General features: G+C 55.9%; 3 protein-coding genes across 6 annotated transcripts in view; all 3 read left to right on the top strand.

Annotated features, from left to right (window-relative positions):
• Window positions 1-19,328, top strand: part of Col7a1 (collagen type VII alpha 1 chain) — a 30,297-nt gene extending 10,969 nt beyond the window's left edge. For 2 of the 3 annotated variants that reach the window (XM_023705681.1, XM_023705677.1), the window contains exons 36-119: window positions 65-136; window positions 243-320; window positions 550-576; window positions 658-705; window positions 824-886; window positions 973-1,032; window positions 1,157-1,192; window positions 1,392-1,436; window positions 1,515-1,550; window positions 1,890-1,934; window positions 2,027-2,062; window positions 2,181-2,216; window positions 2,522-2,554; window positions 2,705-2,758; window positions 2,836-2,895; window positions 2,982-3,017; window positions 3,118-3,198; window positions 3,296-3,331; window positions 3,542-3,586; window positions 3,783-3,854; window positions 4,064-4,108; window positions 4,333-4,359; window positions 4,553-4,582; window positions 4,709-4,789; window positions 4,862-4,897; window positions 4,974-5,009; window positions 5,094-5,174; window positions 5,409-5,444; window positions 5,847-5,909; window positions 5,995-6,039; window positions 6,922-6,957; window positions 7,029-7,064; window positions 7,175-7,270; window positions 7,376-7,411; window positions 7,500-7,535; window positions 7,639-7,686; window positions 8,011-8,046; window positions 8,156-8,278; window positions 8,361-8,561; window positions 8,656-8,691; window positions 8,772-8,825; window positions 8,994-9,062; window positions 9,134-9,178; window positions 9,293-9,355; window positions 9,540-9,584; window positions 9,899-9,934; window positions 10,052-10,087; window positions 10,241-10,285; window positions 10,449-10,481; window positions 10,560-10,622; window positions 10,732-10,767; window positions 10,847-10,927; window positions 11,062-11,130; window positions 11,267-11,302; window positions 11,376-11,417; window positions 11,587-11,631; window positions 11,709-11,753; window positions 12,345-12,380; window positions 12,459-12,518; window positions 12,632-12,739; window positions 12,890-12,961; window positions 13,113-13,148; window positions 13,274-13,333; window positions 13,442-13,486; window positions 13,683-13,718; window positions 13,815-13,850; window positions 13,930-13,986; window positions 14,141-14,212; window positions 14,608-14,679; window positions 14,904-14,939; window positions 15,247-15,327; window positions 15,528-15,581; window positions 15,656-15,709; window positions 15,786-15,848; window positions 16,328-16,390; window positions 16,493-16,609; window positions 16,839-16,916; window positions 17,012-17,065; window positions 17,220-17,268; window positions 17,835-17,867; window positions 18,003-18,092; window positions 18,292-18,384; window positions 18,512-18,709; window positions 19,016-19,328. In XM_023705681.1, coding sequence (XP_023561449.1) covers window positions 65-136; window positions 243-320; window positions 550-576; window positions 658-705; window positions 824-886; window positions 973-1,032; window positions 1,157-1,192; window positions 1,392-1,436; window positions 1,515-1,550; window positions 1,890-1,934; window positions 2,027-2,062; window positions 2,181-2,216; window positions 2,522-2,554; window positions 2,705-2,758; window positions 2,836-2,895; window positions 2,982-3,017; window positions 3,118-3,198; window positions 3,296-3,331; window positions 3,542-3,586; window positions 3,783-3,854; window positions 4,064-4,108; window positions 4,333-4,359; window positions 4,553-4,582; window positions 4,709-4,789; window positions 4,862-4,897; window positions 4,974-5,009; window positions 5,094-5,174; window positions 5,409-5,444; window positions 5,847-5,909; window positions 5,995-6,039; window positions 6,922-6,957; window positions 7,029-7,064; window positions 7,175-7,270; window positions 7,376-7,411; window positions 7,500-7,535; window positions 7,639-7,686; window positions 8,011-8,046; window positions 8,156-8,278; window positions 8,361-8,561; window positions 8,656-8,691; window positions 8,772-8,825; window positions 8,994-9,062; window positions 9,134-9,178; window positions 9,293-9,355; window positions 9,540-9,584; window positions 9,899-9,934; window positions 10,052-10,087; window positions 10,241-10,285; window positions 10,449-10,481; window positions 10,560-10,622; window positions 10,732-10,767; window positions 10,847-10,927; window positions 11,062-11,130; window positions 11,267-11,302; window positions 11,376-11,417; window positions 11,587-11,631; window positions 11,709-11,753; window positions 12,345-12,380; window positions 12,459-12,518; window positions 12,632-12,739; window positions 12,890-12,961; window positions 13,113-13,148; window positions 13,274-13,333; window positions 13,442-13,486; window positions 13,683-13,718; window positions 13,815-13,850; window positions 13,930-13,986; window positions 14,141-14,212; window positions 14,608-14,679; window positions 14,904-14,939; window positions 15,247-15,327; window positions 15,528-15,581; window positions 15,656-15,709; window positions 15,786-15,848; window positions 16,328-16,390; window positions 16,493-16,609; window positions 16,839-16,916; window positions 17,012-17,065; window positions 17,220-17,268; window positions 17,835-17,867; window positions 18,003-18,092; window positions 18,292-18,384; window positions 18,512-18,709; window positions 19,016-19,032 — 4,776 coding nt within the window. In that variant the 3' untranslated portion in view covers window positions 19,033-19,328. Of the gene's footprint in view, window positions 1-64; window positions 137-242; window positions 321-549; window positions 577-657; window positions 706-823; window positions 887-972; window positions 1,033-1,156; window positions 1,193-1,391; window positions 1,437-1,514; window positions 1,551-1,889; window positions 1,935-2,026; window positions 2,063-2,180; window positions 2,217-2,521; window positions 2,555-2,704; window positions 2,759-2,835; window positions 2,896-2,981; window positions 3,018-3,117; window positions 3,199-3,295; window positions 3,332-3,541; window positions 3,587-3,782; window positions 3,855-4,063; window positions 4,109-4,332; window positions 4,360-4,552; window positions 4,583-4,708; window positions 4,790-4,861; window positions 4,898-4,973; window positions 5,010-5,093; window positions 5,175-5,408; window positions 5,445-5,846; window positions 5,910-5,994; window positions 6,040-6,921; window positions 6,958-7,028; window positions 7,065-7,174; window positions 7,271-7,375; window positions 7,412-7,499; window positions 7,536-7,638; window positions 7,687-8,010; window positions 8,047-8,155; window positions 8,279-8,360; window positions 8,562-8,655; window positions 8,692-8,771; window positions 8,826-8,993; window positions 9,063-9,133; window positions 9,179-9,292; window positions 9,356-9,539; window positions 9,585-9,898; window positions 9,935-10,051; window positions 10,088-10,240; window positions 10,286-10,448; window positions 10,482-10,559; window positions 10,623-10,731; window positions 10,768-10,846; window positions 10,928-11,061; window positions 11,131-11,266; window positions 11,303-11,375; window positions 11,418-11,586; window positions 11,632-11,708; window positions 11,765-12,344; window positions 12,381-12,458; window positions 12,519-12,631; window positions 12,740-12,889; window positions 12,962-13,112; window positions 13,149-13,273; window positions 13,334-13,441; window positions 13,487-13,682; window positions 13,719-13,814; window positions 13,851-13,929; window positions 13,987-14,140; window positions 14,213-14,607; window positions 14,680-14,903; window positions 14,940-15,246; window positions 15,328-15,527; window positions 15,582-15,655; window positions 15,710-15,785; window positions 15,849-16,327; window positions 16,391-16,492; window positions 16,610-16,838; window positions 16,917-17,011; window positions 17,066-17,219; window positions 17,269-17,834; window positions 17,868-18,002; window positions 18,093-18,291; window positions 18,385-18,511; window positions 18,710-19,015 lie in introns of those variants that run through there. The other variant, XR_002818966.1, reaches the window with a different exon arrangement.
• Window positions 19,329-20,491: 1,163 nt separating this feature from the next.
• Ucn2 (urocortin 2) lies at window positions 20,492-20,824 on the top strand. Its single transcript, XM_004625060.1, has one exon. It carries the CDS (start codon window positions 20,492-20,494, stop codon window positions 20,822-20,824), a length of 333 nt encoding a protein of 110 aa, XP_004625117.1.
• Window positions 20,825-22,101: 1,277 nt separating this feature from the next.
• Window positions 22,102-24,303, top strand: part of Pfkfb4 (6-phosphofructo-2-kinase/fructose-2,6-biphosphatase 4) — a 39,958-nt gene continuing 37,756 nt past the window's right edge. Inside the window, exon 1 of one of the 2 annotated variants that reach the window (XM_023705650.1) lies at window positions 22,102-22,228. In XM_023705650.1, the coding sequence (XP_023561418.1) occupies window positions 22,165-22,228 (64 nt within the window). In that variant the 5' untranslated portion in view covers window positions 22,102-22,164. The remainder of the gene's footprint in view (window positions 22,229-24,303) is intronic. The other variant, XM_023705661.1, reaches the window with a different exon arrangement.

Genomic DNA, 24,303 nt, shown 5'->3' with positions numbered 1-24,303 from the left:
GCATGCTGGGGCACTCTGGGTTCTTCCAACCTGAATCCTGAAATGGTGCTCTCTGCCCCTGCAGGGTGAGCCTGCGCATGTCACTGGAGACTGGGGACCAGGACTTCCTGGGAGAAAAGGGGACCCTGGACCTTCAGTAAGTCCCAGGGCATATAGGAACAGGTGATGTATGCTGGGAGACCAATGCAGGGGTGAAAGCGAGGTCTGTGGGGTTGCACTTTACAGTTTGTCTCCTCCATCAGGGTCCCCCTGGACCTCGTGGCCCTTTGGGAGGGCCAGGACCCCGTGGCCCCCCAGGGATTCCTGGCACAACTATTAAGGTAACAGCAGGACCCCATATAGGTCTCAACCTCTATATGACTCAGAGATCCGATGATCCCACTGGGACCCCCACACTGCCCTGCTCTGATCTTTAGACCTGTCCCCCTTTCATGTCTCCTGAGTTGCCCCATGATCCTTACAGTTAAATTTGACCCATGAACCTCATCCATTTTGTATCTCGGGGCAGGGGATATGTCCAGGGTCACAGGATGGTGATTTGTCTTTCAGGGCGAGAAAGGTGATCGTGGGGAGCAAGTAAGTGGTGGATAAGGAATACAGGGGGTGGCTTGGAGTCAGATTCCCCTGGCCATTCCCTGACCTGCTGTTCTCTTCCAGGGTCCTCCTGGACCAGGTATTGGTGGCACTGGGGAACCAGGGCTGCCGGTAAGGAACTAAGAGAAAGTTCTTAGAGGGGCGTGTACGGTTAGGGGCTCAACTAGGGCTGCCTTTGGGTGCTGGGCTTCGGAGTTCACAGCTGTCATGTTCCCTCGCTTTCTTCTAGGGTCGTCCTGGAAGCCCTGGACTTCAAGGCCCAGTTGGCCCCTCTGGAGAGAAAGGGGAAAAGGTAGGAAATCCACCTCTTGATGTCCTTGCTCTAGAGCAGGTGCTAGGGGTAAGGATTGCCCTACAGTTTTCCACTTTCTTCTTTAGGGTGACTGTGAAGATGGAGCCCCAGGCCTCCCTGGACAACCTGGCCCCCCAGGGGAGCTGGTAAGTAGGAGGCCAGAGTTCTGAATGTGGTGGGCATAGTTCCAGTTCTCACCCTCAACCATCAACCCCTACTCCATCTGTATGCCCCAACCTGTCTCTGAATGCCCAAATTTATCCTTTGCAGGGTCTTCAAGGACTTCCTGGAATCATTGGCCCCAAAGTGAGTGCCAGTTGTGGGACCAGATGTGAAGGGTGATGTCCTGGGACCCCCATGGTGTTAGGGAAGGCTGGACGATCAGGAGATAAAGGTTCTGCCTGGGCCAGCAGCTGTAGTTTCAGATGAAAGCAACTGGAGTTTGAGACACATTGTTTGGGGTTCACTGGTTAAGGTCTCTCTCTCATATCTTCTTTCACCTCAGGGTGACCGGGGCCTGACAGGAGCCCCGGGTGAGACTGGAGCAAAAGTAAGTGGGGTCAGGGGGCTCTCAGGGACCTGGAGGAACTGGGGCTATACTCTGCTCTGACCTCTTCTGTCCTCTCAGGGTGATCGGGGACTCCCTGGCCCTGTGGGACCCCAGGTAAGTCCACTGACCTCCATGCCAGTGCCAGCTGCCAGTGGGCTCTGTGTCCTCTCCTGGCTCTGACTTTTGCCCTTGTTGCCCACTGGTCCTTCCCCTCCATCCATCCTCATATGACTCAGTCCCTGCTGATCAGGCTTCACCCCAGGCTGCCAGCTTTCACTATCTGCCCCTGCTGAACTGATGCAGTCTTTGCCCTCCTGTTGTCTGACTGGTGCCACTCTAAATCCCAGTCTGCCACCTCCTCTATCCTGCTGCCCCCATTTCGGTCTCTTCCCCAACCCATTTGCCCATAGCCTCCCACCGACCTGGAGAGGCACTTGTGTTTCTCTTCCTCAGGGGCCACCTGGGATTGCTGGACGTCCTGGAGCCAGGGGTCCTGAAGTGAGTCTGTGATTGGCAGGGCCAGGAGCGGGGCTTTTGTATGTGTTCCTTCCCCCCGGCTTTTCCTAAGCTCACACTTTATCTGCCTACAGGGGCCACAAGGACCTGCTGGCCGCCAAGGAGAGAAGGTGAGCTATGGGTGGGGGGCATGCTACTTGGTTATAGGGATGTGGCAGGTGGGACACTGGGACCTGGAGTTCTTGGGTGGGTCTCTGACCTGTTCCTCCCCCTATATTTTTTCTGCAGGGAGAACCTGGTCAACCTGGGGCTCCTGCTGTGGTGGTGAGTGAGTGGAGGATGGAAATCCTGTAAGCCACTGCTTCAGGTGGTGACCTCACAGCCCTGGGACTCTGGGCAGGCTCAGAGTTCCATGGTCCTGGCTGTGACCTTCTGACCCTGTGGCTCCCATGCTAGTCTCAAGCTTTGTGTTAGCTCATCTTCTGTACCCCACCTCAGTGGTGACCCTCAGTGGCTGAGTGGAGACAGAGCTCTGTGACTTCCAGCTCTATATAAGTGCTATCCCAGTCAAGCCTTGGTTCTCTGGTCCCCAGATGGGGCCAAACTGAGTCTGTCCTATTTGTTTTCAGACACCTGATGGTGCTGGAGCCAAAGGAGAGAAGGTACGAGTGTTGGGAAGTTGTTACAGGGTGAGGTCAGGGTGATAGAGCTGTTGCTGGGCTTGCCTGGGTGTCATGGGGATTATGGCATGATTTCTGGCTTGTGATTGTACTTGGAGCTGGGTATCAACATAGGGTTTTTGTCATCTCCAGGGAGATGTGGGACCTCCTGGGCCCAGAGGAGCCACTGGAGTCAAAGGAGGACCGGTGAGGGAAGGGCAGGTGTTAGGGGGTTGGGCCTGTGAAGACTTTGCCCCTCTGACTTCTGGTCCTTCTACCCACAGGGCCCTCCTGGGTTGCCTATTCCAGGAGATCCTGGTCCCAAGGGAGACCCTGGAGACCGAGTGAGTAAATGTTACAGTGGGTGTTGTGACATAAAGGATGATCTGGGAGCTGTGACTAAGTCCAGTTCCCCTTCTTACCCCTTTAGGGTCCCACTGGTCTTACTGGCAGAGCAGGACCCCCAGTGAGTATCTGTGACCTTGGGTGACCTCAAGGTTTCAGAGGTCACCGCCTTTCAAAGGCTGCATGTATTATGTGTCACCTCATTCTTATCTCCTCCATAGGGTGACTCAGGGCCTCCTGGAGAAAAAGGAGACCCAGGGCGGCCTGGCCCTTCAGGGCCTGTTGGCCCCAGAGGACGAAATGTAAGAGTCTGGGGAGTCATGGGAGCTAAGGGAGTAAGGGGTGTTGCCAGCATCATTGGGGTGTCTTGGAACTAGGCCTGAGTCTCATGTCTCACAGGGTGAAGTTGGAGAGAAAGGTGACGAGGGTCTCCCGGTAAGACTTCTCCCCACGTGGTTTCTGATAATTTAATCTGTGATTCCTATGGTCTGGAATCCCGCCACCTCATACAGTTCATCCTGTGCCTCCTGCCCAGCTGGTGCCCAGGCCCTCTGCCCTCATTCCTTGAGTGTGTTAGACACTAACTCACCCATACAATGTGAGTTAGACCCTAACTCACCTATATACTGTTATGTCTATCACCAGGGTGACCCAGGCTTGCCTGGGAAAGCAGGAGAGCGTGGCCTTCGGGTGAGTATGGGAGGAAGAAGGGAGGTGATGGGAAAATGGCATGGAGGTGATGAAGGTCAGGCAGACCCTGCAGGGTGGAGTGGGGCAGTGGGAAACTCTGGCATAGATTTTGGGGCAAACATAGGGCAGTCTTGGTGTTTATGAGAAAGCTGCAGAATGCTGTGAGGATCTGTCTCAGACCAGCTGTTCTTCTTAGGGGGTACCTGGAGCCCCAGGGCCTGTGGGTGAGAAGGGAGACCCTGGAGACCCTGGAGAGGATGGACGAAAAGTGAGTCCCAACCAACCTCAACTCCCCAGCCATCTAGTTCCCAGCCCTGGTCCTGCCACCCCAACCGTGAAGCTGTGGCCCTCACAACCTGCCCTTTCTGTGATCCTTTCATCACATAAGCCACCTGGGCCCCATGAGTCCCCATGCACTTGTAAAGATCCCCCAACCTGCTCCCACTTTGAGGGATCCTGACCCCTGTCTTTCTGCAGGGCAGCCCTGGACTGTCGGGACCTAAGGGCGACCGTGGGGAGCCGGTGAGTGGGGCTGGCCTAGGCCCAGATAGGAAGGAGAGTTCCCTGGAATTGCTGCCAGTGCTGGTCAGCATCTGCACAATGGATCATCCCAGGCCTGGCCTACCTTCTGAGAGGTGGCATTGGGGTGCTGCATGGAACCGAGGGACAGAGTTGAGCCTGAGGCAAATCTGACCATGCCTTGGGACCTCACAGCTGCTGTTGACTGAGATCATTTCCTTTTCTAGGGTCCCCCAGGACTCCCTGGACAACTGGTAACTGTTGATCTGGGTCTGGTCCTGTTATCTCCTTCACCTGCCTCTGTTGATACCACACTATGTCCCCTCACCCTTTTCACTCTGGTGTCCCCTCACTCCCGTGATCTTTATAGCCCCTTACTGATCCCATCTCCCCTCAACAACCCATCCCCATCATTGAAGCATTCTTCTCCTGGTCATTCCCCTACAGGTGGATGCAGGACTCGCAATCAGAGAGAAGGTACTAGGACCTTGGGTGGAATGAGTTCCAGGCTAGGAAGGACCCAGAGCCCTTCACAGTAGGTCCTGCCTCAAGCAAACTCATGGCTTGAGGGTTGTTTCCTTAGCAAGCCTGATTCTGCCATAGGGAGAGCCTGGTGAGCGTGGACAGGAGGGTCCACGAGGACCCAAGGGTGACCCTGGCCCCCCTGGAGCCTCTGGGGAGAGGGTGAGTTGGTTGGCCTTGTGGGGGAAGCAGGCCTGGGAAAACCTGCTCTGACCCTGCCTCCCTCTTCCTCAGGGCATTGGTGGGCTTCGAGGACCCCCCGGCCTACAGGTGAGTGCAGCCCTGTGCCCCCTCAGCCTAACGCCCCGTCTTGCCTTCACCTCTTGCCTGACCTTCTTCCCTCCAGGGGGACCCAGGTGTCCGAGGCCCAACAGGAGAAAAGGTAAGAAGTATAATTTCAGGAGATGGGCTTGGTTCTCAAACCCAGCTCAGTGTTTAAAGCCTCTCACTGCTGTATTTTCCTCAGGGTGACCGGGGCCCCACTGGACTGGATGGCAGGAGTGGGCTGGATGGCAAACCTGGAGCTCCTGGCCCCCCTGGGGAGCCTGTGAGTTGTGGTTACCTGCTTGTCACTCCCTCCCTAAGGCCCTTGGAGGCGGGCTTGAGATCCCAGTCTCATCTCAGTCCTGAGTGCCAGGCCAGGTGTGCAGCCTGTCTGCTCCTGGAACCCAGCCTGAGCAGGACACGCTGCTGCCACTGTTGGTCTTGGGTACCAGGCACTAGTGCCTTCTCAGCGGTGGAGCCCTTGGCCCTGTGAGCCTGACTTTGAGTCTTTCCTCAGGGTACTGCTGGCAAAGCTGGAGAACCAGGGCGAGACGTAAGTGAGGGGGAGCGCTGGGTGGAGATGGCTGAGGGGTCCTGTAAACCCCAGCTGGATCATCATGGTCACAGTATCCATGAGAGTTGGGCAGTTTATAGGGCTCTGACTTTGGAAGGGGCTTCGGCCCCTGGCTGGCTGGTTTTAGTAAACCAGTTCTTTCTAAAGTTCTTTGCCTTAGGGGTCCTAAGAGGCCCCCAAGTTCTGGAGGTTTTTTCACCTGCATCTCAGCAGGGATCCCTTTAACCCATGAATCTGTGCCTCAGGGGATCCCAGTGGGATCTCTCAATCCTGGGGTCTCTACAAGAGAAGAGAATCCTTGTGGGGGCTCCTCCCAGCCCACAGGGTGTTCCCAAGAGATGTCTCTGGAGCCCTCTCAATTCTAGCAAAGACTTTTTCCAGGGGCTTCCAGGCCTCCGAGGAGAGCATGGCCCCCCGGGCCCTCCAGGATCCCCTGGAGCACTGGTGAGTCTAGGCTTTCATGCTGCCTTCTGTCCCCTTCCTACTCTCCGCTGAATGGTGACAGCTGACTAATGACCTGCTTCCATAGGGAAAGCCAGGCGAGGACGGCAAACCTGGCCTGAATGGGAAGAATGTGAGTAATCCAGGGCAGTCATAGCAAGACCTGGTGAAAAATACTACCGCCCACACAGCCCAGGCACAGACAACACATGAAGCACGAGCACTAACCCTGCAAACCAGCCACACATGCAAATACATCCCCAATGTACACGCAGGCAGCCTTGCAGACACACACCGGATGTGACCTTGTGACTGGATGGGCTGACCCAGGCTAAGATAACCCACAACCATGAGCACAGGCACAGACCTACAGGGAAGTACAGACACGCCGGCTTGTGGTCACATTCAGTGACATGTGAACATATGTCGACATATAACACTTCCCTCAGATATGTGCTAAGACATGGGCCCAGAACTGCATGTGGTGCTGTGTTGGGACCTGTTGAGACTGGTGCCGTGTCACATACTTAGGGACATGCTGACACATCCACTTTTTATCAGGAGTCACTCACAGGCACATCCCCGTAGACACTGAGGCATGCAAGATGTGCAGACAGACGCCAAGGCAGACACTTCTCAAGGCACCAGAGACGTGGCTGCACATGGGCAGTCATGGGTCAGGACATGCACAGTCACCTTCCACATCACACTGACCCAAGGGCACACAGATAAGACACATGGGCCCTCACCAGCCCCAAGATGCATGGGTGTGGAGTTATATCTAGAACCCAGAGATGGGAGGACTTGTGCAGGGCATGCAGAGGTGAGCAGGCTCCTCCAGACATGCCCCTTGACAGGCCACAGCTCAGTCAGTTGGCACACACCACCCCTGAGACATGCAGAGCCGTGGAGTCAGGCACAGACATTTGTTCATGGTCATCTGAAATTTGCTGAGACAGTTTATTAAAGTCAGGCACTGGTGACTATGTGGGCTAATATGAGCTTCTGCCCCCAGGGACAACCTGGCGACCCTGGAGAAGCTGGGAGAAAGGTAAAGCCCCTCCCCTGGGCCTGCTCTACCCTTGGTTTGTGCCATGGCTGAAAAACTTTTCTTTTCCTTAGGGGGAGAAGGGAGAGTCAGGTGCCCCTGGGAGAGAAGTGAGTACTGAATCTTCCTTATCCTCTGAGCCCTGATTCCGGCCTTGTGAGATATAGTGTCACTCTTTTCTGGGGTGTCAGAGTCCTGATACTGGCTGCACCCTCCACAGGGTCATGATGGCCCCAAGGGGGAGCGTGGAGCTCCTGGGAGCCCTGGACTCCAGGGCCCTCCAGGTCTTCCAGGACAGGTTGGCCCTCCTGGCCAGGTGAGTGTCTAGGGCAGTTCTGGGGCTTTGTTGTGATGTTTCCTGCGTCCCCCTCCTGGAATTCCACAGTCCTATGTGACACCTTTGTGTTCTGTCATATCTCAGGGTTTTCCTGGTGTCCCAGGAAGCATGGGCCCCAAGGTTAGTGTGTGTGCTGGGTAGGGGATATAGCATGGGGGTGGCCAGGGTTGGGAAACCTTTTCTCTACCTAATCATTCTTTGTTCTCAGGGTGACCGTGGGGAGACTGGATTTAAAGGACAGCAGGTAAGGGCCCCTCCCTCTTTACCTACCAGGTAGCCATAGCATACATATATGCATATACATATACCAAGCTGGGTCCTGGCAGCTTGTCTCTTGATCTCCCCAGGGCCTCCCTGGAGAGCGTGGTCCCAGAGGAGAACCCGGGAGTGTGGCGGTGAGCTGACCTTAGGACCTGGCCCTTGTATTCACTTGCATGCCCATGGGGATCCCCTCTGTACACCTTCTCCTTCCCACAAGGCTCCTCAGGACTGCTTTGCTGAGTCTCCTGCCATACTGGGGTTCCTGTAGGCTACACTTGTGGAAATTGGGACAATGGGACATGCCAGGGGGGGAATCTTGATGGCCTCCAACCAGGCCTCAACAGAGGGCCAAAGAGGCATGGGCAAGAGGGCATAGAGGACTCTTTCTGGGGTTAGATGGGCCAGGAGATGGGCTTTATTTCTGTGACTATCCCCCTAACTAGTTTTTTTGTCCTCAGAATGTGGTTCAAGTGCTGGAAACTGCTGGCATCAAAGTAGGTCATTTAGGGCTGGGGTGCGAGCAGGTAGGGGAGCCATGGGGGCAAATAGTGCCCATGGGCTCAGGGGGTGGGTGCAGCAGTTGTGGTCCCTGCCCTCTCTCAGACATCTGTCCTGCGGGACATCGTGGAGACCTGGGATGAGAGCTCCGGCAGCCTGCTGCCTGTGCCAGACCGGCGTCGAGGCTCCAAGGGTGACCCAGGCGAGCAGGGTCCCCCAGGAAAAGAGGTAAGAGGTGGCTGCGAAGTGGATGTGGCCTGTGGAGGGCTCAGGCATACAGCTACCAGAATTCACTCTTCTGCTCCTCCAGGGTCCCATTGGCTTTCCTGGAGAACGTGGGCTGAAGGGAGATCGTGGAGACCCTGGACCCCAGGGGCCGCCCGGCTTGGTCCTCACCGAGAGAGGCCCTTCTGGACCTCCTGGCCTTGCTGGGGAGCCTGGAAAGCCTGGCATTCCTGGACTCCCAGGCCAGGCTGGGGCTGTAGGAGAGGCAGGGAGGCCAGGAGAGAGGGTGAGCCTGGGGCTAGCCGGCTGGGCCAGCGAAGTGGGATTGGAGGAGCTTGGACTCCCCTGTGAACAAAGATCTTCTGTTGTTTGCATTTTAGGGAGAGCGGGGTGAGAAAGGAGAACGTGGAGAGCAGGTGAGATGAGTGGACTGTGCAAGGTAGGACTGCGTGGAGGCTGTGCTGCTATAGCCACACCCTTTTCTTTTTCTCTGCAGGGCAGAGATGGCTTTCCTGGCCCCCCTGGGCCCCCTGGCCCTCCTGGTCCCAAGGTGATCACTCCAGCCCTCCCCAAGGCTTGTAACTGCTGACTATTGTGATTGCTGACCCCAAGGCTATGTTGTCTCTGACCCCACAGCCTTCTGTGGTCCTGTGAGCTAGAATGACTCTTTTGGGTCTCTGCCACAGACTCACTCTTCCATGTGGCATTGTGCTTGTAGGTGGCCATCGATGAGCCAGGTCCTGGACTTGCTAGAGAACAAGGACCTCCTGGACTCAAGGGCACTAAGGTCAGTGTAGATCAGCCTAGGGGCTCCCCTGCCAGGACACCCAGGCCTGACTGGACTTCTTGGCCCTACAGGGTGAGCCAGGCAGAGATGGTGACCAAGGCCTGAAAGGAGACAGGGTGAGGCCTCCTACCCCACCATGACAGCCCTCCTGCGTGGAGCATGCCACGGGTGGTGTATGCATGTCTGTGGGCATAAGGCAGGGATGGGAAACTCAGAATGACTGCTTGCAGGGTGCGCCTGGCATCAAGGGAGACAGGGGAGAACCTGGACAGAGGGGTCTTGATGGCAGCCCGGTGAGTCCTTGTCCCACGGGCCTCATGTGTGCAGAGATGTGGCTCTCATGTTTGTTCTATGTGTGGGGCTGGAGTCGGCATTACCCTGGCCTGTCTGTGGCCAGCTGCCTAGGGTGTTGGTGTGTCAGGGAGAAGCTAGTGTTGGGGCACAAGGGCAGTGTAGTCTTAGACTTGTTCTTTCCAGGGTCTGCTGGGAGAGCGTGGTGTGGCTGGACCTGAAGGGAAGCCGGTGAGTGGTAGCAGGAGGGGCCAGCCCAGTTCTGGGGCCCCTGCTGTGTTTGTTTGTATCCACATGTGCACATGTGCGTTCCTAGTTTGGGGGGAGGTGGGCACAGGTTCATGGTACCTGCGAGAGGCTCGCTGTCTGTGGTGTCTGCATCCCTGTCTCCATCCATGTGTGTACACATGGGCCCATGTGTGTTGGTCTGGAGGGGCAGCCCATGGTACATGGTGATGGAGACTTGGGGGTGGTGCAGATGTGGACTCCAGAAGGAGGGAATAGCCTGGATGAGGCCCAGATTCATCAGCTTCTTTCCAATGCAGGGTTTGCAAGGTCCTAGGGGAACCCCAGGCCCAGTGGTGAGTACCTGGGAACCCTCCCTTTAGCTGTTACCTTGGGCCCAGCCCCTCTGAGCAGGACTGCCTTACTTCCCAGTAGGGTGTGGCTGGCTTCCTTCATCAGACTTTCCCTAACAGGGTGGCCGCGGAGACCCTGGACCACCTGGTGCCCCAGTAAGTGTTGGGGAACACTACCTGGGGAGTATATAGTGTGGGGGGACAGGACAGGCATTGCTCAATGCTGATGAGCCAAGGCCTTGTTTCTGTGAATCCTGAGCCCACACAGACTATGCTGACCCCTGTCCCTGTCTTGACACTCTTCTCTAGGGTCTCACTGGCCCTGTGGGGCCTCAGGGATCTTCTGGCCTGAAGGTGAGTTAGGCCTGTGGGCTCTGTGGATGGGGAGGTGGTGAGCCCTGTTCGCACCCAGAGCAATGTCTGCCAACCTCCTGGGAGGTTACTGCCTGCAATCGGGCTAAGCACCAAGAGCTCCTCTATGTGGGTTCAGCTGCTGATGCTTCTGGGTCCTTTGCAGGGGGAACCTGGAGAGACAGGACCCCCAGGACGGGTGAGTGGCCCAGTTTATGGTGGAAGGTCATAGGGAGACAATGGGGTAGACACTGTCCTGAATGTGTTCTTTCTCCAGGGCCTGCCTGGACCTGTGGGACCCGTGGGACTTCCTGGCCCCCCTGGCGCTTCAGGCCTTGTGGTGAGTCATGGTGGCTACCGCAGAGGCACTATAAATCTACCCCAGCACTTCATGTTCTCTTGTGTCCTGTGCTTTTTTCTCTGTGTCATTCATATCCATTCCCCCTCAGGGTCCACAGGGGGCACCAGGTTTGCCTGGACAAGTGGTGAGTCCTGGAGGTCAGGGGCTGGGCTCCAGGGGTCATGGGTCAGCTAGCAAGTCCTGACTGAGCTCTTCCCTTTCAGGGGGAAACTGGGAAGCCAGGAGCCCCAGGTCGTGATGGTACCAATGGGAAGGATGGAGACAGAGGAGGACCCGGTGTGCCAGTATGTGTTGTGGGAGGAGCCTAGGAGGGCTTGTTGTGGAGTCTAGGGACCAGGTGTATAATTAGATGTGAGGAGGGGGTACCAGGGACAGGGTGGGGTGGAGGCTCTGACTTCCTTACACTGCTCTGCTGCAGGGGACACCAGGTCTTCCCGGCCCTGTCGGACCTAAAGGAGAGGCTGGACCCATGGGACCCCCTGGACAGGTGACTTTGATGCTGACCTTTACTTGCTCCACTAGCTCCTCTGCTTCACTCCCAAGCCTCAGTTTCCAAATCTCCCCTGGGGTGGCCACTTGGGAGTGGGGAAAATGGCCAGGCCTTCACTAGACATTCCCCATAGGTGATGGTCGGGCCTCCTGGAGCAAAGGGAGAGAAGGTAGGCAAGTGGGAGCCTAGGGGGTGTGCTGAGAGTGGGGTGGAGAATCCTGAGATCCCCTTTGCCTCGTCAGGGAGCCCCAGGAGACCTTGCTGGAGACCTGGTGCGTGAGCCGGTGAGTGTGACATTGCCAATAGCAGAGGACCTTTGGCCCATGGTTTATGAACTCTCATGACCCTTAGCACTCTTAATATGTCCCACATTTGACCCCTGGTCTCATGCCACCCTCCCAAGTCTCATCTTTCTACGTGATGACTGTTGCCTCCTGTCTGTTGTGGCTACAGGGGCCTAAAGGTGACCGAGGATTGCCGGGGCCACGGGGCGAAAAGGTGAGTGGGCCTGGTCCCTTGGCCTGACTGTTGGGCGGAGAAAGGAAAGGCCAGAGCTCCTCATCCTTTCCATGCAGGGTGAAGCTGGCCGTGCAGGAGAGCCTGGAGACCCTGGGGAAGACGTGAGTCTGGGGTCTGGCTGGGTCCATGCTTGGCTTGAGGAAGGTGGCCTTGGAGGTAGAGCTCATTCTCTGGGCACTTTGAACCACTTGGGGGGGTCACTCTCTTGACTTTAGCACTCCGAGAGCCTGGGATCCCAGCATGGTTTCTGTATGTCTATCTTCCTGCATCTGAGCCCACACTTGTATGTTCCTATCTGCTCTTCCAGGTCTCTTCTTGGTCACGTGTTTTTAATTTTCCTGGCTCCTACTTCTATTTGTCTAAAAACATGCGCGGTCACATCTAAGCTCTCTGGGAGCAGACGTGGCAGTTCCCATCTGAGCTCCACCTCTGTGCTCCAGCATGAGTTCCAGGTGTCCGTAATCATGCCTGGCTGCACACAGACCTGTGTCATAGCTGAGCTTCCCTCAGCCTGTGCCCTCACAAGCCCAGGGGCATGTCTGACCTCGTATGAGCCTGTCTTTGGTCACATGTCTGAGTTTCTCTAGGTTCAGGATCGTAACTGAATTCCCCTGGGAATATTTGGTGGCCAAAGCTAAACTTAGTGTTCATATTCCTACCTTTTCAAATGCTGTTTATTATTTTTCTTTTAGGGTCACAAAGGGGCTCCTGGACTAAAAGGTCACAAGGTATATTTGGAAGGGTTTCTGCTAGAGATCATGGCCCTGAGATTCTCTGAACCTAATGTAACTCCTCTTTCCTCAAAGGGTGACCCAGGAGTTGGAGTCCAAGGCCCCCCTGGCCCAACTGGCCCTCCAGGGATAAAGGTAAGTCAACATCCCATTACCAATCTTGGAGTTGAGAGAAGAGGGAATTCTGGGGCTTGTCTTGGGAAGGGACCCCACAGTGACCTCTTTCCCCTTTGCCATCTCTGTTTCAGGGAGATACAGGCCCCCCTGGCTCCCCTGGGGCTCCTGGAGTTGTTGGGTTCCCTGGTCAGACAGGCCCTCGAGGAGAGATGGGCCAGCCAGGTCCTGGTGGAGAACGGGTAAGGGGGTAGAAACAACATGTAGGGACTTGGTGACTTCAAGATCTGAGTCTGGTAGTGGGGGAGGAGGAGGGTATCTAGGTCTTACTTTGGGGGCTTCAAATCTTGGGGGAAAGAAGAAGAGGAAGGCTCCAAGTCATTTTCCTGTAGGGTCTGGCAGGACTCCCAGGGAGAGAAGGTGCCCCAGGCCCCTTGGGGCCACCTGGACTGCCGGGGTCACCGGTGAGTAGAAGTGCCCTTATTCTCCAAGTCTCCATGGGAGGATGTGTGATGGGCCTAGGAACCACTGCTAGATGTGTGTGTGTGTGTGTGTGTGTGTGTGTGTGTGTGTGTGCTTGAAGGACCATAGCATTCTCATTTCTGTGACCCACAGGGAGCGCCTGGAGCCTCTGGACTCAAAGGAGACAAGGTTGTTGCCGGTGCTGCTGGCTTTCTCCTGCACTTGGTCACCCCTCCACCTTCTCCTGACCCCCTATGACATTCTTTTTCTCTTTGATTCCCCTCATTGACCCCTGATGTCCTGCTGATCTCCAGGGAGACCCTGGAGTAGGGCTGCCCGGCCCCCGAGGAGAGCGTGGGGAGCCAGGTGTCCGGGTGCGTATGGCTTCCCTCATGCCTAAGAGTCGTGGCCACGCTTCCTGCATCCAGGTCTTGCCTCAGATGTACAACCTCTGAGTCAATGGACCTAATGTAACTATCCAGGGCGAAGATGGCCACCCTGGACAGGAGGGACCCCGAGGACTCATGGTAGGTCACTTTGGGAAAAGTGCCAGTGTGACCCTCCTGTGTCCCCTCTGTCTGGAGGATACTGCCTTTTGCCCTGGCCCCTTGCTTTTTGTTTCCCTTCATTCCCCTCTATCCTATTCTGTCTTCCCCTGCCCCTTGAGCTGCTCCTCACTAATACCCCCAAATTCCTATAGCTCAGTCATTTTCTCTCACACAGGGGCCCCCAGGCAGCCGGGGGGACCAAGGGCAAAAGGTAAGAATGTGGGGAAAGGTGTGAGTGGAAGTGGAGGCTCTTCAGCAATGGGGGCTCTCTAGCTTGGGTGGGACTCAACACTCTTCCACTCAATAGGGTGAAGCTGGAACCACAGGCTTGAAGGGTGACAAGGTAAGTGCGGGCATGGGGTAGGGTAGGAGCAGGGGACTGGGTTGCTCCTGATTTCTTTGACTGCTTTCCACCTTCTCAGGGCGACTCAGCTGTGATTGAGGGACCTCCAGGACCACGGGGTGCCAAGGGGGACATGGTAAGGGGTCTGGCTTATGTGCAGACTGGTTCCCCATGGTGTGGGAGGGGTTTCCTGGGGGCTTCTCCAGGGGGTTTGAGAGCTCCCATCTCTTATGTCCCTGGAAGATGAGGGATTGCCAGCACTTGACTCTGACCTCTGACCTCTGCTGTAGGGTGAACGGGGGCCTCGGGGCCTAGATGGTGACCAAGGACCTCGGGGAGACAGTGGAAACCCTGGTGACAAGGTATAGGGAGGAGACTGGGCTCTCTATACAGGGTTCTTCCGGGTGTGGGGATTTCATAGTGATTCTGTGTGGGCAGGGGCTGGCAGGAGGGACTCTTGGGGGCTAAAGGGGAGGGGCCTTGGTAGGCTGAGAGTGTGGGCACTGGAGTGAGGCCCTCCAGTGAGGGCAGGATGGGAGCTCTGTGGACTGTGGCTTCTTGGCTGCTGGGAGTGCCCCAGATGGGTTAGGAGCCCCTAGGGTGAGTAATGAGCTACTCCAGGCATCCTAGCACCCGACAGGGCATGGGTGGAAACAGAAGCCACTGCGGATGGCAGTGAGAACATGGAGGAGCTCTGCCCTGCTCCTGAGTGCCGGGCATCCTCAGAGCCTTTGCCTGGTCCTGGTTGCTTCCACAGGGTGCCAAGGGAGAACCTGGTGAGAAGGGCACAACCGGGTTGGTGGGAATTCGTGGACTTGCAGGACCCAAGGCAAGCCCTGCTCTCGCTCTAGCCATGCACCATACACACCTGGCGCTGCCTGTCCCTGAGGGTGGGAGGGTTCCTGGTCCCCTTGCTGTGGGGGTACAAGTGCTTGCATAGGATCTGTGTGCGGACTGGTCCCTGGCCTGGAGTCACCAAGCAGCTTCCTATGCACTTGCTCAGCGTGGGGCCCAGGCACACTGAAGAGTTCACTCCAGTCTATGTTCCTACAGGGTGAGCCTGGTGCTCCAGGGACTGCTGGGGACCCGGTAAGATGCCCCCTTCCCTCCCACAGGGACCCCTCTCCCTACAGGACCCTACCCTACTGGTGGTCCTTCTCATATAGTCTCTGACTCTGTTAGTGATCTAGTATCACAGTGTTCTCCTGTTGCCCAGGACCCACCTCCTCAGTGAACCTCTAATGCTCCTGAACATGCCCATGGTGACCCTCGTCCCTATGGCGAGGCTCATCTATGCCCTTCCTATGTTATACCATGTTGTTCCCTGCCTGCAGTCTGGGGTGATTCCCTCTGATTCCTCTCTAAATTCCCTTAACCTCATCTTGACCCCTCCCAGGGACCCCCAGGAAAAGATGGAGCCCCTGGTTTCCGAGGAGACAAAGGAGATGTTGGCTTCATGGGTCCCCGGGGCATCAAGGTGGGAAGGGAAAACTGATATATGTTTTTTTTTTTTTTTGGTCAGGAAGGGTGTGGGATAGAGCCAGCTCTTGGAGTACCCAGGGAGGATTGGGAGTGTCAGGTCAGAGGCTGGAGCATCTGAAGTTGCTTGGGGGTTGATTCTAGGCTCATAGGAGGAAGTGTCTGAAAGTTGCTTTGTCACTTGCTTTTCTCTCTCAGGGAGAACGAGGGGTGAAGGGAGCCTGTGGCCTTGATGGAGAGAAGGGAGACAAGGTACAGAGTAACAGGGCTGTGGGGCACATACGGGCAGGGACCTAAGGCTGACCCCCTCCTCCTGATGCCTTCAGGGAGAAGCTGGTCTCCCAGGCCGCCCTGGGCTGGCAGGACGAAAAGGAGAGATCGTGAGTGTGGGGCACCCCCAGAATGAGGATAGCATGGGTGAGCCAGGGACAACTTCATGCCTTTTTTCTTCTCTAGGGAGAGCCTGGTATGCCAGGCCAGTCTGGAGCTCCTGGCAAAGAGGGCCTGATTGGTCCCAAGGTACAATCTTTTACCAGGGTTCAGGATGGGGCAGGAGAGGTTACCATAAGGTCATGAAGGCTGGGCATGATGGCACATGCCTGTAATCCCAGCACTCCAGAGGCTGAAGCAGGAGAATCACTGTTAAATTCAAGGCCAGCCTGCACTAAATAGTGGGATTCTGAACCCAAAACTCAAAAAAACCTAAACCCATAATCCATGAATGCTTGGAGTCAAGGAAGATTGTGGAGGGCTGGTTATTAGGGGATGATGTGGGGCGCTTTTGAGGTTTCAGACTGGGTTGGGGTCGCAGCAGAGAGGTTGAAAGGGTGGTAAATGGAGCAGGGGTTACGTGCATCAGGGTAGGGGCTTCAGTGGGGCTGGCATCATGGGGACCACAGGTGCTCACATCACGGGAAGTAATGGACACTGGGTCCAGGTGGTCAGTGGAGGTTAGGGAGGTCAGGGCAGGTTGCCTGTCATGCTCCTTCTGTCTCCAGGGTGACCGAGGCTTTGATGGTCAATCAGGACCTAAGGGTGACCAGGGTGAAAAAGGGGAGCGGGTAAGTTGAAGCCAAGGCTGTGGTGACTTAGGGAAGCATGTTCTTTGAGAGTGAGTTCATCTTTGAGGTTCTGCTTACTGACTCTGTCCTATCCATCCCCAGGGACCCCCAGGAATTGGGGGCTCCCCTGGTCCCAGGGGCAATGATGGCTCTAGTGGTCCCCCAGGGCTACCTGGCAGTGTTGGTCCTAAAGGCCCTGAAGGACTTCAGGGCCAGAAGGTAAAGGTCCCCGCTGTGATTTTTGACCTTGAACTTCCCTACTCTTATTTTTATTTTTGCAGTGCTGGGGGTGGGTGCAAGCATTCTACCCAGGCCTCCCTGCCCTTTTTACCTTTCTGATTTATAACCCTGCAGCCCCTCTTTCATTCTCCTTGCCTCAGCCTCTGCACCTGTGTTCCCCAACTTGATTATTTTCTGATCGCCATTGCTTTGTCCTTGTATCTGACAGGGTGAACGAGGTCCCCCTGGAGAGAGTGTGGTAGGGGCTCCTGGGCCCCCTGGGACCCCGGGTGAGAGAGGGGAACAGGTGAGTGGGGATCCCTGGACTTGGGCTCAGAGATGGGGGTGACTCTGGGTCCCTGAGACCTGAGGTCACAGCCTTGTCCCATCTGTTGCACATAGGGGCGGCCGGGTCCTGCTGGCCCCCGTGGTGAGAAGGGAGAAGCTGCAATGACGGTGCGTGAAGCCTGGGGACTGGGCCCTGCCTCTCACATCCTGCCACCTGTATCCTGGGCCCTACTGAATTGGTCTCTTCTTGAGCCCTGTGTTATAGGCCTGACACTCCTGTGATTCATGGGTTTTCCTGTTCACTGTGGTCGTATGTTTCTAGGAGGATGACATTCGGGGCTTTGTGCGTCAAGAGATGAGTCAGCATTGCGGTGAGTGAGCCCAGCCTGGAGACCTCAGGACCCCATGCCCACTCCATCTTGGTTACTAGGAAGGGGCTCGCTGATCCCCAGAGCTTAGGGAGGGGGACTAGGGTCATGGAGATGGGTGGATACACAGGATACATGTGCTGCCTGACAGACATGTTGATAGAATCCAGTGAGGGCCACATGCAGGCAGAGGTGGTGGCTGCAGTGTCCCAGCCTGGTTATGCATGGGGGGAGGTGCAGAGCTGGGCCACTGGGCCTAATGGGGAAGGGCCATGATGACCTTAGGGGCATCAAAAGGGAAGCCCTGCCTCTTCCCACTCTTGTTCTAAACTTTGTTCACTGTCTATGCTCACCTATTTCTCTCCATCTCCCTCACTTGCCCTTTGCTGGCCTGTCCCCTGCTTTTCTTCCTTTTTCTTCTTCTGTCTTTCTCTACCTCCCTTCCTCTCTTCTCTGTTTTGCTTCTGCTGCTGTCCTCTGTACATCTCAATCTGCCCTGTGCTCTGTGTATCCGTTTCTGTCTTTTACTCTCCTCTCTATTGCCTTCTGCCCTTTTCTGCTCCCTCCAGCCTGCCAAGGCCAGTTCATCGCATCAGGATCACGTGAGTAATTTCCTATACTTGGAAATTTCTTTCCCTGGGCCATTGCCTGAGTCCTGTCAGCAGGGGTGTGGCTGGGTGGTTGTCCCTGAGAGCCCCAGTGCATCACCAGGGCTCATCACCTGCTCTGTGCTCCAGGACCCCTCCCCAGTTATGTTGCGGACACGGCTGGTCCCCAGAAACACCGGCTGGTGCCTGTGCTGCAGGTCTCCCACGTAGAAGACGAGGGTGAGGACATGTGGACCCTGGGCCTGTATGGGTTGTGCATGTGCACAGGGGCCCATACATGCCAGGCATGTGCTGTGTACAAGTTCCATGTGCAGGGCATGAGCATGGGCACCTTGTGTGCCCAGGGTGGGAGATCAGTGGTGCCCACCTGTCCCAGGGCCAGCAGTTCCCTCTCACAGTGCTCCCATCCTGCCTGTAGACCAAGTACCCCCTGAAGATGATGAGTTCTCTGAATACTCTGAGTATTCTGTGGAGGAATACCAGGACCCTGAGCCTCCTTGGGATAATGAAGGTAGGATGAGGGCCGGGCCAGAGGAGCTCAGGTAGGGCCAGGCAGAGCCAGTCCTTGGTCTTTCACTGACACTCCCAGGCCCACTCTAACCTCTATCACCTTGCTCACCCAATCCCATTGGCCCCAGACCCCTGCTCCCTGCCGCTGGATGAGGGCTCCTGCACTGCCTACACCCTGCGCTGGTACCATCGGGCTGTGCCAGGAGGCACCGCGGCCTGTCACCCCTTTGTCTATGGTGGCTGTGGAGGGAATGCCAATCGTTTTGGGACTCGTGAGGCCTGTGAGCACCGCTGCCCACCACGAGTGGTCCACAGCTCAAGAACAGGTAAGGACCTATACCCACCTCTATGGGGCTTGGGCACCCAGATCCAGGCTGGGTGCAGAGGCCTTGAACAAGGTCCGGGCTGAGAAGCACCCTCGGATACAGGACCTGGGACAGATCCCCAGATCAAAGAACTGCAATCAGAAGTACACTAGTGAAGCCCTCCACAGGTCCCCTCCCTGCTGGGCCTCAGCTCCCTGCCAAGTCTCAGCTTTTTCCCGGGGTGCTCGGGGTGCTCGACTGCCTTTCTCCTTGGCTGACATGAGCGAGATCAGAGGACCAAAGGCAGTTTCTGACATTCCCACTCAGGTGCTGCCAGGAGCTGAGGCCACCACGACGGGCTGGTGTTCAGCGTCCCCTCGAGGGGCCAGGGTCTCTGCAGGCCCCGTGGTCCCTCCTCTTGGTGCTAAGAAGCCGGTGTGCATGTGAGCGTGGTGTATATGTCCGTTATTTCAGTGACTTGGTCCTGTGGGTCTAGGACACACAAACCCCCATTGTGGCAGATGACTCACAGGGGGACAGCTGTGGGCAGTGTGCAGATGTGACTAGTGTCTGACGGTCCCTTGACCCAAGCCTGTGATACTATGGTGCTGATTTTGCGGGGGGCATTAAAGCTGCTGTTTTAAAAGGCTCTTGTGACTTTTTTTGTGTCTGTGACTCTGTGCTGGGGGGATAGATATTCTCTGGTGGTGGGTCAGTATTACTCTGTGTGGGTAGAAGTCCTGCTGCCAAGCCCTGGTCATTGTCTTGTGACCCTCAGTGTCCAGCTTATCCCCCTCAAAAAGGAGAAATGTACCCTCAATGTTCCCAGGAAAGGCTGAGTCATGGGGTGGGGGTTGCCTCGCACCCTGAAATATGCCCCAGCTCCTGCCTCAGGGACTCCAGGAGATGAATGGTCCCTGAAGAGGCACAGGGTTGGGTCACAGGACAGCATCACCGGGCAGCAACCTCGACTTCACCCAGAGGAAGACAGCAGCTAGAGCCGGCAACTGCTTGTGATAGGAGGGTCCTGGCGGTGAGTGAACCTGGGGGGCTCTGGGATCTTTGGTTCTTTCTCTGCCTCAAGGATTTGCTACTTCTTTTCAGCTGCCAGCTCCCTGGCTGGATCCTGTCTCCCTTTTTATCATTCTGTACATTTTTTGCCTCTGAATTTTTATTTCTATAGTTATGTCTTATCTCTGGAGTACTACCTGTCTCACTCTTCTCCATATTCCTGCTTTGCTCTGGCTCCATCCATCTCAGTCATTGATCTTCCTCCTCTCTCTCTTGCTCTCGCTCTCGCTCTCACTCTCGCTCTCGCTCTCTCTCACTCTCTCCTTCCCCATCTTTTCCTCTCTCTTTCAATCTCTTTCTCTCTTGGGGCTGGGGACATAGCTCAGTAGAATAAGCGCTTGCCTGGCAAGTGCAGGGGCCTGAGTTCAATCCCTGGTTCCACACACACACAAAAAAGACAAAACACCTTTCTCTCTCCCCGCTTCCACTCTCCCTCTACCTCTAGCTCTTCCTCTCTTTCTGCATCTCTTTCTCCCTCCCTCTTTCTCTTTTTCTCCAACTCTTCCTCTCTCCATCTCTTTTTCTCTTTCCATATTTTCCTCTCTCCATCTTTTCTCTGTCTCTTTCTCTCCATCTATCTTCCTCTCTCTATCACTTTCTCTCCATCTGTTTCTCTTCCTCTCTCCATCCCTTCCTCTTTTCTCTCTGTTCTTGATAGCTGGATCTGTATAAACTATTGTTAATCAGAGCCTTTGCCCTGGGTGTGTTTTCTCCTTGCAGCCAGATGCCACGATGACCAAGTGGGCTCCGTGGGTGCTGACAGTCCTCATGTTGGCCAGGGTTCTGGCTGTCCCAGTGACCCCTTTCCCAGCTCTCCAGATCTTCCCTCAGAACTGTTCTCAGACCACTCCTTGTCTTGTGGCTTCAGTAAGCCCCTCAGCTACCACCACAGGTCTGTCCTCTGCATTGAGTCGCCCCCGCCCTGGCCCCCGCCTTGGCCCACGCATCACCCTCTCGCTGGACGTCCCCATCGGCCTCCTGCAGATCTTACTGGACCAGGCCCAGACCAGGGCTGCCAAGGAGCAGGCGGCTGCCAATGCCCACATCCTGGCCCATGTTGGCTGATGCTGAGGAAGGGATCATAAAAACTGCGGCAACCCTAATGGGAAAACGTAGAGGAAAGCAACAGACAGCTGGACAATGTGACATCTGGGAAGAATGTGCCTAGATACTGTTTCAGGAGCCTCTGGTCACAGAGTGTTGGATCTCATTGGAGCCCTATGAAGTCTGTGGGCACCCTGGACTTACTGTATGTCTGCACAACTTGGACAGTACCACATACGGTCACTGCCATATGGAACCTTGCATGTCAGGGCCCCCCACAGTCCCCAAACATCTGTACACTGTAACACTTGGTCACAGTTGTGTTTCACTCATGAGGTGAGACACAGAAGCCTAGTGTTGCATGAAGCAGCTACTTTAGGCCCATAGCCTGGCTCCCCCATGTAGCACAGAGGCAATGCTGGCCATGGTCACATGCATGTTTTGTGCAGCTGGATGGATACTGTGAGGCGCAAGCAGCTGGCCATGTGTGGGAAGCCTGGCCATGGCAGCCTTGCCTCGGGCTGCATGTGCTGCCCGTTACAAGTTTCTGACAGCTGTGTGTGGGCAGTGGGGTATGTTCATCCTCCAAGCCTGAGCGAAGTACACACAGTGCACAGCTGGCCACTGTCCTCCCCACACTCCTGCACACACAGCCTTGACATGCAGGTCTCAGGGGAGAGGGGGCCCATTTCTCCAGGGCTCCTACCTGACTCTCCCCCTTCCTCACTAATGCCCTGAGCAAAGGTGCCACCTTTCTGAACCTGTCTCCTTGTCTGTAAAGCAGGTGATGCCACCGAGCTTCATGTGCAAAAAGTGACATACACTGTGCTTGAAGGCCGTGGCTAGCTGCAAGGGGAACTCAATAAATGCCGAGTGATGGGAGGATGGAATGGCTGAGATGACGCCATCACATGCACATCAAGGCTGAGTCCCAGCTACTTTCTCTGCTCTTCCATCTACCTTTCCTCTGCAGACTCTTAATGCACCCAGCGTCTTAGTAGTTTGGGAACAGGTATTGCTGTTTGCACTCCTCCCACCGTAGCTGGGTGGGAGCTAGCTGATCTGGGCTCGTGGGCAGGCCTGCCTCAAGATGAGGCAGGCACTGCACGTAGGGCAGAAGCTCCGCCCAGAGATGAGGGCAGTCCCTGGGCAGCTTTGACTGGAGAGAGGCGATAGCTGTGCCCGTGTGCAGCTGCCTGCCTGGTCAACCTCACAGTAGTAAGCAGCCCTGGCAGGCGGGCCTAGGGCGGCTGAGAGGCGGAGCTGCTTTCTTCAGAGCCTGCCTGAGGCAGGCAAAGGCGGGGTTACCCTCTTCCCCCTGAGCCATAGGGGGCGGTGGCCCTGGCCAGTTCGGTGGCAGGATGGACAGAGGCACGTTAAGAGGCAGCTCTCTGACCAACCCAGGGCCGGGGAGCGGCGGGCAGGGTAGGCACGGGGCAGTGTGGGGAGGATGGGAGTTTGGGGAAAGACTGGGGTGCAGGGAGGGAGACTGAGTGTTGGGTATATCTCCCTATGTCGGGTGCTCTGAGAAGACATCAGTTTGTCAGTGGCCCGGAGGAGGGGGAGCACTGTTGTCTTACAGGGCAGAGGGGGCTGGGCTAAGGGGAAACTATAAATAGTGTCTTCCTCCAGCCCAGGGGGAGGGGCTGTCACTGAAGCTGCCAAAGGCCCTCCCACTCTGTCACTTGCTGACCTCCAAGGGGTTATGTTCATCTAGGTCCTCCCCAAGGGGTCACCCAGAGTGGGGAGGCCCAGAGTCTCATTTGAAAAGTTGTTTGTATCATGTGGCCTTAGCCCTGAAACCAGCGCTTCTAGGTACCCAGTGTGCGCCCTGTGCTGGTCCCAAGCATCTCTAAATGCCTCCTGCACACCCTTTCTTGCTCATGCACCACTCTGAGCCCCTTGTTGGTGCCCTGGCTGGTCCTGAGTCGCTTTGAGTACCTACTGTGTGCCCTGTGTCAGGATGGAACCAGGAAGTGCAGATCAGGGTAACAGGCTGTCCTCAAATGGCTGTACATATAGTTGGAACCTCATATTCTGAGCTCTAAGCCCAGGAAATCACTGTGTCAGTCCTTCCTGGAAATGGCCAGAGGAAGCTAGGATTCCTGGCAACTTCCCCTGCCCCTCAGTGACTGCAGCGCAGGATGGAGGAACAGAGACAAAGGGGGCAGCAGAGAGCAGTAGGCCCTGCAGGGCCTGCTGGTCCCTGTGCACTGCCTGGGTGCAGGGCTCATTACTAGGTGTGCTTCTGTGTGTTCAAGTGTGCCCTGGGGTGCGGACCTTCGTGACATGCATCCTAGCCCCTGGGTCTTTATGCTTGGAATGGAGGACTGGGCAGCAGGTATGGGGACTGGGGAGACTTTGAGCCTTGAGAACTGAGAGTTGAAGAGTTTGGCCACTCCCTGGCTTCTGGCATGGGATGCTGGGAGGAGGCCCACTGGTCAGTGCAGTGAGCACCCTAGGAGCCAGCCAGGGTCAGGTTAGGCAAATTCACGGAAGAGAGAGACTGCGTCGGTTATATTCACACAGAAGTGCACACTCATGCCCCAGCACACTTCCTGTGCACGGGACAGGAGAGCTAGCACATTTGGAGATGCCCTGAGGAGGGAGAAACCATGAGGGCCAATTATTCTATCGGACATTTGTTAGTGTTGGGGGAGCAGAAAGCCAGGAGGAACACAGAAGAGCCTGGGTGTGAAGGAGGGAAGCACAGCAATGGTTCAAGGTGCAAGGGTGAAGGCTGGTGGTTCTGCTGAGTCTTTGTGTGCTGTGTACTGGCTCTGTGATTTTGGACCCTTCTCTGTATTCAGATCCTCCATTTTCTACCTAAGAAGTGAGGCCATGGGAGGGGAGATGGGAAGTGTGCTCAGAGCAGATGTAGACCCTGGCCTTGGGGAGGAGCCCAGGCTTCTGATGTTGACCTATGTCCTCCCAGTTGGATATTATAGACTTGGAAGGGTGTGTCTGGGCAAGCCCAGGGTCAGCTGGCAAAGGGGTGGAGGTACCTCACTGTGGTATTTCCTGGGAGCAAGGCTCAGGCTATCTGGTATGAAGATATCACTAATCCCCTATCCTTTTTTGGTTACTCCCTTCTTCCAGCTCTTACATCCAGAGGGGCTGGGGAAGAGGAAAGCAGGTCTGATTAGGGGCTGGGTACCTGTGGATGTTAGAGAAGGCAACATCTCCAGTGGTATACTAGGGGTTGTGCAGGATGTGTGCATATGGCAGTGAGTTTTCTGAAGCCTGGATGACCCCAATACGGCCTTGGCAGTGGCCAGGAAACACAAGTGCTGGCTGTGTCAGGAACAGAACGGGTGGCTTTGGAGAAGCAGGGCCAAGTGGGTTACCACTGGGCCTGGAGACAGGCTTGGGGACAAACATTGCAGCTGGAAAATGAGGAAGAAGGAAATGGGTTACCCCACCCGAGGCAGGGCATTCCTCGACTAAGCAGCTAGAGTGGGTATTAGGGCAGCGTTTGGATCTCCTGAACCTTTCTTTTC

This window comes from Octodon degus, unplaced genomic scaffold, assembly GCF_000260255.1.
Source record: "Octodon degus isolate 3935 unplaced genomic scaffold, OctDeg1.0 scaffold00008, whole genome shotgun sequence".
Lineage (NCBI taxonomy): Eukaryota > Metazoa > Chordata > Mammalia > Rodentia > Octodontidae > Octodon > Octodon degus.
The sequence above is the reverse complement of the archived record's forward strand: the minus strand, read 5'-3'. Positions and strand labels throughout refer to the sequence as shown.

Excerpts from the sequence above, each read along its gene's own strand:
- Ucn2 (XM_004625060.1), top strand. The coding sequence starts at position 20,492 with ATGACCAAGTGGGCTCCGTGGGTGCTGACAGTCCTCATGTTGGCCAGG.